This window comes from Staurois parvus, unplaced genomic scaffold, assembly GCF_062004578.1.
Source record: "Staurois parvus isolate SC_StPar_1 unplaced genomic scaffold, SC_StPar_1.0 ptg000132l, whole genome shotgun sequence".
Classification (NCBI taxonomy): domain Eukaryota; kingdom Metazoa; phylum Chordata; class Amphibia; order Anura; family Ranidae; genus Staurois; species Staurois parvus.
The window spans coordinates 8,645,317-8,664,170 of NW_028317928.1; the positions used below are offsets into that span (position 1 = coordinate 8,645,317).

Consider the following 18,854-nt stretch of genomic DNA (forward strand, 5'->3'; position numbering starts at 1 on the left):
ACTTGCTGAAGTTCAAACCGAGCATCAGAATGGGGAATAAAGGGGATTTAAGTGTCTTTGAAGGTGGCGTGGTTGTTGGTGCCAGACGGGCTGGTCTGAGTATTTTCAGAAACTGCTGATCTACTGGGATTTTCATGCACAACCATCTCTAGGGTTTACAGAGAATGGTTTGAAAAAAATAAAATATGCAGTGAGTGGCAGTTGTGTGGAGGAAAATGTCTTGTTGAGGTCAGAGGAGAATGGGCAGACTGGTTGGAGATGATAGAAAGGCAACAGTAACTCAAATAACCACTCATTACAACCAAGGTATGCAGAATACCATCTCTGAAGGCACAACACATTGAACCTGAAGCAGATGGGCTACAGCAGCAGGAGACCCCACCGGGTAGCATGGTGTACCTAATAAAGTGGCCGGTGAGTATATAAAGTGCCATAAGCAAGAACATTTTTTGAAAGCTTACTCACGTTCATTATACAATATCAACAAATATCAAAATAGACTGTCTCCAGGGAGGTGTCCTCCAAAAAAAAAAATCCATGTACAGCGCAAGGGGTAAAGCACAGTCGTTGGGGGATGTAAAGATCTATCGGAAAAATAATTAAAAAGACCATGATATATTTATCAAGAAATAAAAATGCAAAAGGCTTAGAAAGTAACAACAAAAAGTGAATTACAGGCAAAATATTTAAAGATGGATACGATTCTAGGAAAATATAACGAGTTCCAATTCTCACAACTCCCCAAGTCTGTTAATTCAGAGGGACGGGTGTATTTCCCCTCGAACGATTCTAAACAAGACATAGGAAGAAAAATAAAAATGAAAAAACAGAAAATATAAGAAGAGCAGTTCCAGTCTGCAAATGGCAGAGTATTCAATCTTCTGCCCATAACATCTATAGAAATGTCAGCACAAGTTACCACAACTCAAGGCGCCATGAAAAACACAGAATCCCCAGGGATTGTTAAGGTACACGCCACAGAAGAAAACGATGGAACCTGGGACAGGTCCTGTGTAAATACCCACAGGCCTGATCACATGATCATAGATATCCAATGAGGGGGCCAAAAAATAGTATCCCCATATAGGGGATTCATCCCTCCAAGAGGCTGCAAATAGGAGACAAAAGTCTCCTGAATATCCCTCACCGATGTTCTCCAGGGGCATTCTCTGCTTCTGCATGTGATGTCACATCCACTACAGCATGACGTCACATCTGGTACTTGACGACATCCAGACTTGCCTGAAAGCCGGGTGCGCCTTTTTCCGTTTCTGTCTTATTACAGAGATTGTTGGCCTTGATTAAGACTTTTGCACAGGGAGCCTGCCATATAGCTCCCCTGTTCATTCTAATGTTGGGGTGTCAAACTGGCGACCCTCCAGCTGTTGAAAAACTACAAGTCCCATCATGCCTCTGCCTTTGGGAGTCACGCTTGTAACTGTCTATCTTGCAATCCCTCATGGGACTTGTAGTTTGACAACAGCTGGAGTGCCGCCAGTTTGACACCTGTGGTCTAATGTATCTCTGTGGGAACTGAATCGGGTTCACTTTGTGCTTCTGAAGCTGCCATTTGAACCTACTGGAGATGTTCCTCTTTCTACTCTCACCCTCAAGGTGGTATTGTAGCCATCACCCCTGCAAGGTGAGTGTCTAAACTGGTGGCCTTATCCTGCAAGGCACCTCTTATAGTTTTCCATGGGGACAGGGTAGTTTTGAGGCTAAGGACTGAAGGTAGTTTCTGCCTTTCACCTCAATCAGGCCACCTTTCTTCTGTCCCTCTGTCAGGTTTTAGTTCACCAAAAGGAAATTTCCCTCCATTGTGTGGATGTGGTTCAAGCTGTGGCAATCTCTCAGCCATTGTTTTTTTTTTTAAACAGATTCCCATTTTGTCACCCTGGATGGGCCCTGTAAGGGTTCACAGCCTATAATTACACCATCTAGCTGTGGCTTAGACAAACCATCATCTAAGCCTATGGTCTCAAGGATCGGGTTCCACCCTTTCCTGTCATGGCGCACTCTGCTAGATCTGGGGTGCCTCTTGGGCTTATTAGCATCAAGCAGCTGTTTCCCAGATTTGTAAAGCTGATTGGCTTTTAAGATACTGTTAACCTCTGGTTGGTATATAGCATAAATTTTTGTGAAATGTCAATTAATGAGAGCAGAACATGAAGCCGCTTTGGTGGAGATGAAAACATTTTGTGAGATAAAATCCTGATTCATGAAAAAGGCTTATAATGGATAAATCATTAATTATCCATAAATATACTTTATGGCCCAAAATTTGTAGACACCTGACCATCACACCCGCTACAGTATATGGCACAAAAGATTATAGACCTTAACCCCCCAAATAATTGTCTACTACAGAACATGTGTAAAATACAAGGCCTGCAGGTCGAATCTGGCCCACCAGGCCATTTCCTCTGGCCCTCACACCTCTCCTGCAGCTGCAGCACCCCCTTTGTCTCAGTAGTTGGCAGCAGAGAGGACAGAACTCCTCCTACAGATCCTGTGCCTCTTTATGCAGCCGCAGCACCCCCTTGTCTCCACCTCTCCTGGTCCCAGCATTCAGCAGACTCTGACAGCTGACTCCAGCCCTTCTCTGGTCCTCCTCTAGACCCTGCACTTTTTGCTTCCCAGCTCCGCCCCTAGCTTCTTTCTGGCAGCAGCTTAAGGTAAGGGGGAGTGCACTGTGATTTAAGGGAGGGTGAAGAAATCTTGACTTCTGATGGTGGGGGGGGGGGGCTCTTGACATCTGATGTAAGGAAGGGTGGGGCGCTCTGGACATCTAGTCTTACACATACAACCAGCCCTTTGAGGGCAACCATAATGCTGTTGCGACCCGAGATTAAATTGAGTTTGACATCCCTGGTCTAGAGCATACGAAAACTATTTTAGACAATTTTGCCCTTGCAACCTTCTGGGACAGTTTTGGCAAGGCCGTTCTCTGTTCTGGCATGACTGCACTTGTACATGAAGCGAAAGTCATAAATACATGCTTTGATGAGTTTGTTGTGGAAAAACCTGAGCAGCCTGTACAAAGCCTTGACCTCAACCCTACTGAACATGTTTGGGATGAATTGGAGCACTGATTGCAAGCCAGGTATTTTTGTCCAACATCTGTACTTGACCTCACAAATGCTCCTTTCGTTTTTTGGGCACAATCCCTCCCAGACACACTCCAGCCCTCCTCTGGTCCTCTAGACCCTACATTTTCTGCTTCCCAGCTCCGCCCCCAGCCTCTTTCCGGCAGCAGCTTAAGGTAAGGGGGGTGCACTGTGATGTAAGGGAGGGTGGGGAAATCTTGACTTCTGATGGTCAGGGGCTCTTGACATCTAGTCTTACAGATACAACCGGTCCTTTGAGGGCAACCATAATGCTGTTGCGACCTGAGATTAAATTGAGTTTGACACCCCTGGTCTACAGCATACGAAAAAGATTTTAGACAATTTTGCCCTTGCAAACTTCTGAAACAGTTTTGGCAAGACCGTTCTCTGTTCTGGCATGACTGCACTTGTACATGAAGCGAAAGTCATAAATACATGCTTTGATGAGCTTGGTGTGGGGAAACCTGAGCAGCCTGACCTCAACCCTATTGCACGTTTGGGATGAATTGGAGCACTGATTGCAAGCCAGGTCTTTTTGACCAACCTCTCTACTTGACCTCACAAATGCTCCTTTTGGCTTTTTGGGCACAATTCCACCCAGACACACTCCAAGATAGCATGGGAAATCTTTCTAGAAAGCGGAGGCTGAAAAGGCGGTAGCCAATTCTTATCTAACATCCATGGTTTTTCAATAGGGGGTCAAACAAGCTTATACAGGTGTGATGGTCAGATATCTACAACTTTTCCCGTTTTTTGTTCTTTTTGAAGTCCTGAAAACCATGCAGAAGTCTTGTGTAAACAGGTTGCAACCATACTGTGGAATAAAGACACAAGAGTAGTAAAATGTTGGTAGACATCTGACCCCCCCCCCACCTGCACTACATGGCATTCTTCTGGTTTACATGCCCTTTTATGTTGCACTTTTGTGAGTACGCATTTTTATCGACTTCATATCTTTCCAATAAATTTTTGTAGTTTTACATTGGATTCCCCCATCTGAGGAGGGTTGCATTCACCAAGAATTCGGGAAGTTCATGGGTTTGTTGCCTGTGAAGCTTCATCTCTCTGTGAAGGATCTCTGAGCACTGGGAGTGACTTCCTTTTTTTTTTTTTTACATTTCAGAGCATTCACAGCTTGAATACATATATGCTTTACAGATCGAACGTCCTCTGCTCTTGTGATTCTCCTTGTATCAGCAGTTCAGGCTGATGGTGGTGGTGTCATGGTGTGGTGGATCCATCCTGCCTTGTATCAGCGGTTCAGGCTGGGGGTGTCATGGTGTGGTGGATCCATCCTGCCTTGTATCAACGGTTCAGACTGGTGGTGGTGTCATGGTGTGGAGGATCCATCCTGACTTGTATCAATGGTTTAGGCTGGTGGTGTCATGGTGTGGTGGATCCATCCTGCCTTGTATCAGTGGTTCAGGCTGGTGGTGGTGGTGTCATAGTGTGGTGGGTCCATCCTGCCTTGTATCACCGGTTCAGACTGGTGGTAGTGTCATGGTGTGGAGGATCCATCCTGACTTGTATCAACGGTTCAGGCTGGTGGTGTCATGGTGTGGTGGATCCATCCTGACTTGTATCCGCGGTTCAAGCTGGTGGTGGTGGTGTTATGGTGTGGTGGATCCATCCTGACTTGTATCAGCGGTTCAGGCTGGTGGTGGTGGTTCCATACTGACTTGTATCAGCGGTTCGGGCTGGTGGAGACATGGTGTGGGGGAGATTTTCTTGGCACTAGTAAGGTGGACTTAATAAAGTGCGTGTAGGTGACTTTGCTTTCTTCTGTTGTATTATAAGCAGTGCAGATTGGTCTGTTCCCAGTCTGCTAATCAGGCAAAGAAACAACCTCAAAACACAGATGAGGTTACGCATGTACCCTTCTTTATTCTCGCAATGCATGTAACCCCTGATAGGTTCACACAATGCTGCCCCTCCCATTCTTTGCTATGTCCTAATCCTGGTTTGCCAGGTTTGATGTGAACCAAATACGAACAATCCTTTTTACTGATTGTGGATATAAGGAGATTACAGCAAATATTCAAATTATAGGACACATAAACTGAGAGACTTTGCATGCAAGCCGTACTAGTATTACACAGTTGAGTGCAACATGGTACCAAATTGGTCAGTTTTTATGTTTTGTCATTAAAACCATTTATCTAGTATGTTGGACAATTTGTAACCAGCTAATAAAGTTTTTTTTTGTTTTATTCTTTTATAATGATGTTTCCATTTTTATTATTATAAAAGAAGAAAAATGTACCGAAGACAAAATGTGAAACACGAATAAGAGAAAGGTAGAAAAAGAAGAAGGGACACGAAAGGGATGCGCAGTCTTCACCGTCAACCATAATCCAACTCATTTTTAAAAATATGAAGAGTCATCCTAGGGTTCCAGAATCCTTCTACAAGCTTCTGTTGGGACTCTGAGGCCATAATTAAAGTCTAAATAAATGTATTTGCCCGAACGAAAGAAGAAGATGGTTACCTTGCATCTTCATCGAAGGGAAATCACCGGTTTTATTTTCTTTGCAAACCAAACCGACCTATGTGTCGATCTCTTGCACCAGTCAGGAAAGGCTTGTCCATAGTGCAAATGAGGGTTTGTGGTGCATAAATATGAACAATCATGGGCCACACAGATGTGCATGGATTTGGGAAAAAGCATGCACGAATGTGTGCGCATGCGCACTCACATATCCAGGCACATGCCTGTCACCAATGCTGGCACCAAAAGGGCTATTTAAACTGGCTGCAGTCTTGTCTCATTGCTGTTTGGTCTGCAGCTTCTGAGTGTGTTCCTGATCCTTGTGCCCGACTTTTGATATTACCCAGCTTGTTCCTGATCTTCCCTTGTCTGCTACCTGCCCTGACCCTGGCTTGTCTTGACTACTCTTCTGCCTCCTGATCTTGTCCAATTGTACCTCTGCTGCTGATTTGGCCTGTGACCTGATTTCTCTGCCGTCTATGCTTGATCTGCCCGACTGTTACCGACCCGGCTCGTCTAACTTCACATCTGCCTTCCTGCTGGCTACAGTCCGGCAAGTCCGCATCTGGATTCTGTTTCCTGCTGTTACCTATAACCTGCCGTCGAGCAAGATCCATGCCACGATGTCCACCTTCAACCTGTCCTGCTTCTTCACCTGTCTGTGGACCTCCATTCATGCACCTACTACTGGACTAGTCTGAGGACGTCCACTCACGCGCCTAGTACTGGCCTGGTCTGAGGACGTCCACTCACGCGCCTGTTACTGAACTGGTCTGCAGACTACCACTCAAGCCCCTGCTACTGGACTGGTCTGCGGACTTCCACTCACGCGCCTGCTATTGGATTGGTCTGTGGACTTCCACTCGCGCCTGCTACTGGACTGGTCTGCGGACTTCCACACACGCGCCTGCTACTGGATTCGTCTGCGGACTTCCACTCACGTGCCTGCTACTGGACTGGTCTGTCGACTTCCACTCACGAGCCTACTACTGGACTGGTCTGCGGACTTCCACTCACGCACCTACTACTGGACTGGTCTGTCGACTTCCACTCACGAGCCTACTACTGGACTGGTCTGCGAACTTCTACGCACGCGCCTACTACTGGACTGGTCTGTGGACTTCCACACACGCGCCTGCTACTGGATTGGTCTGCGGACTTCCACTCACGCGCCTGCTACTGGACTGGTCTGTGGACTTCCACTCACGCGCCTGCTACTGGACTGGTCTGCGGACTTCCACTCACGCGCCTGCTACTGGACTGGTCTGCGGACTTCCACTCACGCACCTACTACTGGACTGGTCTGTCGACTTCCACTCACGAGCCTACTACTGGACTGGTCTGCGGACTTCTACGCACGCGCCTACTACTGGACTGGTCTGTGGACTTCCACTCACGCACCTGCTACTGGACTGGTCTGTGGACTTCCACTCACGCGCCTACTACTGAACTGATCTGTGGACTTCCACTCACGCACCTACTACTGGACTGATTATAGGCACTCATACCTCACCGTGCTCCGGTGGCTACTGTACCACCACCAGTGGCCCTCGAGCCGGAGCTGTACGAGAGGCCTGCCTCTTCACGTCAGGCTCACTATCTAAGGTACGTGACAGCACCTTTGCACATCTTCCCCTCGTCAATCTCCATATAACTACTGTGTCCTGTAGTATGATGAGGTTGGCAGGCAGAACCATTGAGTACTGAGCAGGAGCCTAGGTTTTACGCTCCCTGAAGTGTTGGATTCTAAGTAAAACTGCATCTGGTTTCTCGTAAATGAAATGGTGTTCCACAGTGCAGGTAGCAGAAGAGACAACTATTCACTTTTCTTTTTAGAGGGAATACTTTAATGTGGTCCTAAGGTTTGGTGATACCTTAAAGTGGTTTTAAACCATACATATGCCCACTGAAGTGACTAGCCACAGGTGACAAACAGAGATTAAACAAATCCTGTACTTGTGTGTATAGGGCAGTACCATGGCTAAATGGTTAGCACTTCCACCTGGCAGTACTAGGGTCCTTGGTTCAAATCCCAACCACGGCACCATCTGCCTGGAGTTTGCATGTTCTCCCTGTGCCTGTGTGGGTTTCCTCTGGGTACTCCAGCTTCCTCCCACACTCCAAAGACATGCTGGTAGGTGAATTGGCTCCTGTCTAAATTGTCCCTAGTATGTGTGAGTTAGGGACCTTAGATTGTATGCCCCTTGAGGGTTAGGGACTGATGTGAATGTACAATATATATGTAAATTGACAGTGCTATATAAGTACAGGTACCTGTAATAAATAAGAATAACATCTGCAGCCCTCTCTTATCCAGAGCTGTTCAACGTGTCCAGTTTACACAGCATTTCTGAGCTTCCAGAGGAAGGGGGCAGAGATCTCACAGCATAGAGCAGGGAACTGAGTGTAATCTAAAACCTGAGTGGAGGGAATAGACACACTCCCCTCGAAAGTGTCTTAGGAAAACATGCACAGCTATGGCTGTCCTTCAACAGGGTGTGCGCTAGAGCTCCCCTCCACCATTCTTTGGATTCTAAAAGTGTTGGAAAATCCAAAATATTGAGTTGAAACTGGAACAGGAAAAGAAAGAGAAATCTTCCAATGGGGATAAGTATCAAAGAGAGGATTTCCTCTCACTTCGTATCCCTTAGAAATATTTTAGGATGTAAAAATGTGTGAAAATAACTGTTGACTTATTTTGGAAAACCATAAATCTGGTCTGAGGAGTTGGGGCTCGGTTACACTTGCTTCAAAATGTAGCTTCGGACACGCTTTTTTAAAAAGCATTCTGAATGCCAATCAAAGCGCCTGCCACCAAATACAATGGTTACATTACAGTCCTGGCCGCATGTTATGTTTGATTTCCTTCACTTCAAAAATGATGCCTTGTGTCGCTGCTTCAAAGCGTCTCCAAAGCCTCCATGGAAGTCTATGACAACACTCGCTAACAACACCTGCAGCTTTTAAGTGGATTTCATTCAGAGTTAATGTTTCTGAGGTATTGCACATATGAGATATCCCAGGATGCACTGGGAAACCAACAAGCGAACCGAAAAGACGTCATCAACAGTCTAGTCTAAGTGTAGTGCAGACATCACATCTGGTGTGCAGCGTGGAGCAGCAGGAAGGTGAGTGGGGTCCGGACTGGAGGGGAGCAACTAGCAGATGGCACATGTGGCGTGCAACATGGGAATGCTATAGTGGAAGATGAGCGGGGACTGGAGAGAGAGAAGACTGAGTGACAGAGGATCAGCAGAGCATGAGAAACTAGCAATATCAACGTGTGTAGTACAGGAGTAACATAGCAGGAGGTGAGCGGGGACTAGAGAGAGAGAAGGATCAACAAACCGGAGGTTCAGCAGAGCTGGGGGTTACTACTGAGCGGGGGATCAGCAGAGCTGGGGGCTACTACTGAGCAGGGGATCACCAGAGGTGGGGGTTACTACTGAGCAGGGGATCAACAGAGCTGGGGGTACTACTGAGTGGGGGATCAGCAGAGCTGGGGGTTACTACTGAGCAGGGGATCAACAGAGCTGGTGGTTACTACTGAGCAGTGGATCAAAAGACCTGGGGGTACTACTGAGTGGGGGATAAGCAGAGCTGGGGGTTACAACTGAGCAGGGGATCAACAGAGCTAGGGGTTACTACTGAGCAGGGGATCAACAGAGCTAGGGGTTACTACTGAGCAGGGGATCAGCAGAGCTGAGGGTACTACTGAGCGGGGGATCAGCAGAGCTGGGGGTACTACTGAGCGGGGGATCAACAGAGTTGGGGGTACTACTGAGTGGTTGATAAGCAGAGCTGGGGGTTACTACTGAGCGTGGGATCAACAGAGCTGGGGGCTACTACTGAGCAGGGGATCACCAGAGTTGGGGGTTACTACTGAGCAGGGGATCAACAGAGCTGGGGGTACTACTGAGTGGGGGATCAGCAGAGCTGGGGGTTACTACTGAGCAGGGGATCAACAGAGCTGGTGGTTACTACTGAGCAGTAGATCAACAGAGCTGGGGGTACTACTGAGTGGGGGATAAGCAGAGCTGGGGGTTACTACTGAGCAGTGGATCAACAGAGCTGGGGGTTACTACTGAGCAGGGGATCAGCAGAGCTGGGGGTTACTACTGAGCGGGGGATCAGCAGAGCTGGGGGTACTACTGAGCGGGGGATCAACAGAGCTGGTGGTTACTACTGAGCGGGGGATCAGCGGAGCTGGGGGTACTACTGAGCGGGGGATAAACAGAGCTGGGGGTACTACTGAGTGGTTGATAAGCAGAGCTGGGGGTTACTACTGAGCGGGGGATCAACAGAGCTGGGGGTACTACTGAGTGGGGGATCAGCAAAGCTGGGGGTTACTACTGAGCAGGGGATCTGCTGAATGAGGATAATAATAGGCTGGGGATCTGCTGAATGAGGGTCCCAATGAGCTGTGGATCTGCTGAGTGGGGGTACTACCGAGGCAGGATTCTACTGGGCCCCTTTAAAACAAATAGAAAGTCAACACACACACACACAGGGCTTTTGCCATGCTTCATTAAAGCATTAAAAAACATCAAAAAGCATGTTGAAGCGGTGGGCTCTTTAATGTGGGTTAAAGTCAAAGCAAGCGTAAATGAGCCCTTAGTGCAAGGGTGTCAAACTGGCGGGCCTCCAGCTGTTGCGAAACTATAAGTCCCATCATGCCTCTGCCTTTGGGAGTCATGCTTGTAACTGTCTCTTGCAATACCTCACGGGACTTGTAGTTTGGAAACAGCTGGAGGGCCACCAATTTGACACCCATGCCTTAATGGGATTGTCATATAAAAAGGAACACAAATAGTGTATATAGACAGTCTCTGGAGACTTTAACTCATTTTAGTTCCTTAAGGATTCAGACAATTGTTCTAACAGCATTCACAAGTGCACAGGACGTTTACATGCATACAGTGGGGAAAACAATGATTTGATCCCCTGCAGATTTTGTATGTTTGCCCGCTTACAAAGAAATGAAGGGTCTATAATGTTTACCATAGGTGTACTTTAAATGATAGCGACAGAATATCAACCAAAAATCCAGAAAAAAACACGATACAAATATTAGAAATGGAGTTGCAGTTCAGTGAGTAAAATAAGTATTTGATCCCCGAGCAACACATGACTTAGTACATGGTGGAGGAACCCTTGTTGGCAATCACAGAGGTAAGACGTTTCTTGTAGTTGGTTACCAGGTTTGCACACATCTCAGGAGGGATTTTGGTCCACTCTTCTTTACAGATCTTCTCTAAATCCTTAAGATTTCTTGACTGTCGCTTGGCAACTCGAAGTTTCAGCTCTCTCCATAAATTTTCTATAGGGTTAAGGTCTGGAGACTGGCTAGGCCACATCATGACCTTAATGTGCTTCTTCTTGAGCCACTCCTTTGTTGCCTTGGTGGTATGTTTTGGGTCATTGTCATGCTGGAACACCCATCTATGACCCATCTTCAGTGTTCTGGCTGAGGGAAGAAGGTTCTCAACCAAGATTTTACAATAAATGGCCCCGTCCATTGGCCCCTCAATGCGGCCAAGTCGGCCTGTATCTTTAGCAGGGAAACAGCCCAAAAGCATAATGTTTCCACCTCTGTGGTTGACTGTAGGGATGGTGTTCTTATGGTCATAGTCAGCATCTTTCTTCCTCCAAACACGGAGAGTTGAGTTGATGCCAAAGAACTCAATTTTGGTCTCATCTGACCACAGCCCCTTCTACCAATCCTTCTCTGAATTATTTAGATGTTCAGTGGCAAACTTTAGATGGGCCTGTACATGTGCTTTCTTGAGCAGAGGGACCTTGCGGGCACTGCAGGATTTCAATCCATGGCTGCGTAGTGTGTTACCAATGGTTTGTTTGATGACTGTGGTCCCAACTGCCGTGAGAGCATTCACAAACTCCTCCCATGTAGTTCTGGGCTGATCCCTCACTTTTCTCATGATCATCCTTACCCCATGAGATGAAATCTTGCATGGAGCTACAGACCGAGGGTGAGTGTTGGGTAATTTGTACTTCTTCCATTTGCGAATAAAAGTTGTCTCCTTCTCACCAAGCTTCTTGCTGATGGTCTTGTAGCCCATTCCAGCCTTGTGCAGGTCTACAATCTTGTCCCGGACATCCATTGACAGCTCTTTGGTCCTGCCCATAGTGGTAAGGAAGAATGAGATTCTGTGGACAGGTGTCTTTTATACACATAGCGAGTTGTCGTTAGGAGCGCCTTCTTACATTGACAGGACTAATCTGTGTACCACACGAGCACATAGCCAGTCTGTAGGAGCCAGAATTATTGTTGGTTGGTAGGGGATCAAATACTTATTTTACTCACTGAACTGCAACTCCATTTATAACATTTGCATCGTGTTTTTTTCTGGATTTTTGGTTGATACTCTGTCTCTATCATTTAACCACTTCAAGTCCGGACACTTTCACCCCCTCCCTGTCCAGGCCAATTTTCAGCTTTCAGCGCTATCACACTTTGAATGATAATTGCGCGGTCATGCAACACTGTACCCATATGAGTTTTTTTAGCATTTTTTTGAGACAGATAAAACTTTATTTTGGTGGTATTTATTCACCACGGGGATTTTTATTTTTTTTGCTATATAAATGAAAAAGTCCAAACATTTTGAAAAAAAGTGTTTTCTTATAACTTTTTGCAAATAAATAATCTTTCTTCATAAATCTTGGCCAAAATGTATTTATCTTTTTAGTAAAAAAAAACCCAAATTAGTTTATAACCAAAAATTATAATTTAAAAAAAAGTTTGACATTTTTATTTTTTTTTTTTATATTATAATTTATAGGGTTTTTTTAGGTTTTTTTTTAACATACTGTCACCCTAGCAGTACAGTGTCACCATAGTGACACTGTACTACTTGTGGGGGGTGATGAAGATTTTTTTTTTTTTAACAGTGATTGCTTTTACACCCATAAAGGCTACAAAAGCAATCATTTCTCCTCCTCTCTGGCTGCTTTCCTGCAGCCATTGAGAAATACTGTGTAAGCTGTGATTGGTCACAGCTAGTCACATGGTACAAGGCTGTTGTGAATGGCCCTGTACCATGTGACCTCTGTGATCATTCACATATTTTACACATAGTAAGCAATGATGCCAGGAAGTGACATCTTGTTTACTACTATTCATGTGATCGCTGATTGGCCCATCAGCGATCACATGAATCGTGACCTCACACAGAGGTCCCGTACAGTGATCGGTGTTCCGCTGTGTCCTGAGGATACAGTGGGCACTGACCGCAGTGCCACGCGCTACGTTTGAAATCTGTGAATGATCACAGAGATCACATGGTACAAGGCAATTCAAAACAGCCTTGTACCATGTGACAAGCTGTGACCAATCACAAGTCAAATACAAAAAATGCAGCGCTTGAGTGTATAATACAGGAAATTCGCATGAATAGCAGATTAAATGTTCATATTTCAACATGCACCAGATTCCACATTCCTAAATTGTTACACCAACCCTGGCGATAGAGGATATAAAGTGATTTTGTGTTACTGTAAAGAGGCGCACCCCCCCTGGTGGTAGGAGACGGCAAGAGTGGTGCACTGGTGTTCCTGAGGGCTTCACGCTGAGGACCATCTGGCTGTGACCAGGAGTAGGTCATTATACTCCAATGCGCATGTACTTGCGCTATCTGGTTAGTGCATTATACAGTTATTCCCCTATCACGGAAGTCACGGATTTCTTTGGATACATCACACAACTTATGATTTTAGCATCACCATCACTATATGCACCTTGATTAGTCGGATAGATCTGCATTACTCATCTGATGATTGTTTTAACAATTTAAGAATGTGGAATCTGGTGCATGTTGAAATATGAACATTTAATCTGCTATTCATGCGAATTCCCTGTATTATACACTCAAGCGCTGCATTTTTTGTATTTGACTTTTGATGAAGGGGGTATACGAGGTTTACCTATATGCTAGCAGCTTGAATCACATCATATCCAGCGCTCGTCCCTCTCTTCATATACTGTGACCAATCACAGCTCACACAGTATTTCTCACTGGCTGCAAGAATGCAGCAAGAGAGAAGGAGAAATGATTGCTTTTACAGCCTTTACGGGTGTAAAAGCAATCAGTGTAAAAAAAAAAAGAAAAAAAATCTTCATCATCCTCCACAAGTAGTATGGTGTCACTATGGTGACACTGTACTGCTAGGGTGACAGTATGTTAAAAAAACATAAATAATAATATTAAAAAAAAATTAAAATGTAAAAAGAAATTTGGAAAAATTATAATTTTTGGTTATAAACTAATTTGGGTTATTTTTTTTTTTTTACTAAAAAGTTAACTGAATATATTTTGGCCAAGATTTATGATGAAATATTATTTATTTGCAAAATGTTATAAGAAAAACACTTTTTTTCAAAATGTTTGGACTTTTCCATTTATATAGCGAAAAAAAATAAAAATCCCAGTGGTGAATAAATACCACCAAAATAAAGTTTTATCTGTCTCAAAAAAATGCTAAAACTTTCATATGGGTACAGTGTTCCATGACCGCGTAATTGTCATTCAAAGTGTGATAGCACCAAAAGCTGAACATTGGCCTGGGCAAGAAGGGGGGAAAGTGTCGGGACTTGAAGTGGTTAACGGAGGGTGGAGGAATCCTGACTTCTGATGGTGGGGGGTATCGTGGTGCCTCGTGATTCCAGGGAGCGCACAGGCAGGGAATGCGGGAGGACTTTTTATAAATGGCCACCCGCTCCTGCACTGCTCCCGCCCGGCCGTTTATATACATGGGCCGGACGGGAAGTGGTTAAAATACACCAGTGATATAAATTTTAGACCCTTCATTTCTTTGTATAAATGGCGAACGTACAAAATCTTCAGGTGATCAAATCATTATTCCCCCCACTGTATATAGTTGGATTAAAAGGTGATCTTTTATATTTGGAAGGGGTTTAGGGTGAAGGCTCTTCCCCCATGGTATTCTTCGGATGTGACACAAGATGTAGCCTTTTGTGCATCTGATTATGAGCGGTCAGGTTTGCTTTACTCCGAAAAACCCTCCCGCACTCAGCGCACGAATACCGAACGTCACACGTGTGCGTCCTTAGATGCGAAACCAGGGTTCCTTTTTGGGCGAAACACTTCCCGCATTCGGTACAGGAATACGGCTTCTCGCCCGTGTGAACTCTCTCATGTCTCGTAAGAGAGGACTTGTAAGAGAAACTTTCTCCGCACCTTGAGCAAGAAAACGGCTTCATTCCCGTGTGAGTCGCCCGGTGACTGGAAAGATCCGACCTATTAACAAAACATTTCCCGCAGTCCGAACACGAGTACGGCTTCTCCCCCGTGTGAGTCGTCTGGTGAATAGCAAGGTTTGACTTTTTGGTAAAACACTTTCCGCACTCGGGACACGAAAATGGCTTTTCTCCCGTGTGATCCCTGTGGTGTTCGACGAGCAAGTGTTCGAAAGGAAAAGATTTGCCACATTCGGAACACGAGTACGGCTTCTCCCCTGTGTGAGTCCTCTGGTGGTAGGTAAGACTTCGGCTCTGGGAAAACGATTTTCCGCATTCCTGGCAGGAGTAGGGTTTCACCCCAGCGTGGCTCCTCTGGTGTATGATGAGGGCGGTCTGGCAAGGGAAACATTTGCCGCATTCTGAACACAAAAATGGCTTCTCTCCGGTGTGAGTGATCTGATGCAGGATGAGATGGTTTCTCTGGGAAAAGCACTTTCCGCATTCCATGCATGTATAGGAGTCCTCCCCAGCGTGGATTTTTTCGTGTCTGGCGAGATACGACTTAATGGGGAAATTTTTGCCGCACTCGGAACAGGAATAGGGCTTCTCCCCCGAATGCGTTTTTCGATGCGTTATAAGGTTTGATTTCTTAGCAAAACATTTCCCGCACTCGGAGCATGGATAAGGCTTCACCCCCGTGTGAGTTCGCTCGTGCTGAGTAAGACTCGACCGCTCCGGGAAACATTTCCCGCACTCTGAACAGGAATACGGCTTCTCCCCGGTGTGAGCCCTCTGGTGCACGATCAGGCTGGACCTCCTCGTAAAACACTTTCCGCACTCGGAACACGAAAACGTCTTCTCTCCGTTGCCTCTGTGTTGCGAGGTGAGCTCTTCACTCCAGGAAGGTTCGCCATGAGTGCTGCAAGGCAAGGGACTCGTAAAATTTCCTTCTTCCGCAGAGGGATCAGGTGAAAACTCATCACTGTGAGGTGTCAGGCGGGTAATTGGAGTCACAGGGTTTTCTTCCGAAGAGTCAGAGGTGACTTCATCTTCCGTTTTACCATCTGGAGACATATTGGGATATTCTTCCATATTAAACCTTCTGTATTTTCCATCTGAAGGACATAAGAAATCAAGATAAAAAAATGTGTTTGTTTTTTTTTAAATATATTTTTTACTATACTACCCACTTAAGGACCAGGCTTTTTTTTTTTTTTAACTCTGTTTACAAGTAAAATCCAGTAACATAAAATTAATTGAAACCCCCACACATTATATATTTTTTTTAGTAGAGGCCCTAGAAAATAAAATGGCGATCAGTAAATTTTTTTTATGTCACACGGTTTTTACGCAGCGCAATTTAATAAAAAAAAACAAAAAACATTTTAATGAATTAAAAAAACAATACTACTCATTTAAGGATCAGGCCTTTTTCTGACACTATTTACAAGTAAAATCCAGTAACAGAAAATTATGTGAAACCCCAAACATTCTATATTTTGTTAGCAGAGGCCCTAGAGAATAAAATGGCAGTCCGTATATTTTTTTTCATGTCACACAGCTTTTGTGCAGCGCAATAAAAAAAGAAACATTTTAATGAATTAAAAAAAACCCACTAAAATGGCAGTCAGTACATTTTGTTTATGTCACATGGTTTTTGCACAGCACAATTTAAAAAAAGAACAAAAAAAAACATTTTAATGAATAAAAAAACCCCCACTATACTGCCCACTTAAGGACCAGGCCTTTTTCTGACATTCTGTTTACAAGTAAAATCCAGTAACATAAAATTAATTGAAACCCTCACACATTATATATTTTTTAGTAGAGGCCCTAGAAAATAAAATGGTGATCAGTAAATTTTTTTATGTCACATGGTTTTTGCGCAGCGCAATTTAATAAAAAAAAAAACAAAAAAACAATTTAATGAATTATAAAAACTATACTACTCACTTAAGGACCAGGCCTTTTTCTGACACTGTTTACAAGTAAAATCCAGTAACAGAAAATTATGTGAAACCCCAAACATTATATATTTTTTTAGCAGAGGCCCTAGAGAATAAAATGGCAGTCAGTATATTTGTTTTATGTCACACAGTTTTTGCGCAGTGCAATTTAAAAAAAAATACACTTTAATGAATTTAAAAAACCCCCTACTATACTACCCACTTAAGGACCAGTCCTTTTTCTGACACTCTGTTTACAAGTAAAATTCAGTAACAGAAAATTTATTGAAACCCCAAACGTTATATATTTTTTTAACAAAGACCTTACAGAATAAAATGGCAGTCAGTATATTTTTTTTTTTTATTTCACACTTTTTTGCGCAGCACAATTTATTTATTAAAAAATACACATTAATGAATTAAAAAAAAACACTATACTACCCACTTAAGGACCAGGCTTTTTTTTTACACTGTTTACAAATAAAATACAGTAATAGAAAATAATTTGAAACCTTAAACATTATATATTTTTTAGCAGAGGCCCTAGAGAATAAAATGGCAGTCAGTAAATTTTTTTATGTCACATGGAATGGGGGGGGGGGGGCGCTTTTAAAACATTTTTTAAATTATTATTCATTTTATTACTTTTTTATTTTTACACTGTTCCTATTTTATTTTTATCACTTATATTGCTATCACAAGAAATGAAAAGAATACAGCAGGACAGGTCCTCTTTATGGAGAGATCGTGGGTCTTTAAGACCCCAAATCTCTCCTCTACCTTTAAAAGCTAAAGATCAAAAAAAATGTTTTGAGCTTTTACAAAAAAAAAAATTTAATTGTTTACATGGCGCCAGAAGTGACGTCATGATGTCGCTCCGGTCCTCCTATGCAAGGGGTCTCCAAACTATGGCCCTCCAGCTGTTGAAGTACTACAAGTACCATCATGCCTCTGCCTTTGGCAGTCCTGCCTGTGGCTGTCAGAGTCTTCCAAGGCCTCATGGGACTTGCAGTACCTCAACACCTGCAGCTCCATAGTTTGGAGACAAACTAAAGAAACAAACATGAGAATGTCGAAATATTTGTCATTGCAAACATTTTCTGGGCGAAGTGATACTGCATGTTGAAATGCGTTTTTTATATATTACATAATATATGAAAAATACTTTTACAAATATATATTTTTTAAATATATTCTTCAGATTTTTTTTTAAAAAAAAAATCTGAATATAAAAAAGTCATTTTAACATATATTTGTAAATGCGTTCCAAAAATGTAGATTTGTATATTTAAAGATATACAGTATATTTGAAAATGTATTTTTAAAAATATTTTTCATATATTTTGTAATAAAAATGCATTTCAACATAGTTTATATATATATATATTTATTGAAATATATCTTGAAATATATTGAATATGGCCAAAATTGTAGTATTTCAAATATATGTCAATATATTTGGGAAGAATATTTTTAAAATATATTTCAAATATATTTTTCTTCCATGTTGGTACCCTCTACACAGGCTGACTGGTGTCCAAGAGCCGCCCTAATGCAGGCCATACACGGGTCGAATTCTGAACAAATTTTCTTTAGAAAATCAGAAATTTTATAGCCCAATGGTGCCACCATTGATTTCAAAATTCGACCAACCGAGCCTTCAATTTTACCACGTGTTGCTACAGAAAAGAATTTCCGTGTCCAGGAATCTTCTTTTCTTTCGTGCTCATTTCTTTTTCGATTATACTTCTCGCACGATCCCCCCATCATTGATTAGAAATTTGTTTGTTTTTCAAAAAATTTCCAAACATACTCGACCACTCAAATTCGATGGCCGCACTTCATTTTCTACCTGACTCCCCTGCCAGCCTGATCCTCCCTTACCCATGGCTGGTCTCACCACTTCACCAGGGCCTCCAAACCTGGGACTGGTCAGACTCCCACAAACATGCAGACTAGGTCTTTTCCTCTTCTGCCCACCGGCTTCTGGAAGGTTCCAGGCTCCCCCAGAGCCGGTGGAGGCGATGGAGTCCTCATGCACAGGGGACGTTTTGATGACGCTGGTAACGTTAGGTGTGTAAAGTCACATTAAC

At 43.7% G+C, this 18,854-nt stretch overlaps 1 protein-coding gene across 2 annotated transcripts in view; it reads right to left on the reverse strand.

Moving 5' to 3' along the window:
• Positions 1 to 18,854, reverse strand: part of LOC149466305 (uncharacterized) — a 92,432-nt gene that overhangs the window by 55,470 nt on the left and 18,108 nt on the right. The window contains exon 7 of one of the 2 annotated variants that reach the window (XM_089672903.1): positions 14,673 to 15,930. In XM_089672903.1, coding sequence (XP_089529029.1) covers positions 14,673 to 15,930 — 1,258 coding nt within the window. Of the gene's footprint in view, positions 1 to 14,133; positions 15,931 to 18,854 lie in introns of those variants that run through there. The other variant, XM_089672902.1, reaches the window with a different exon arrangement.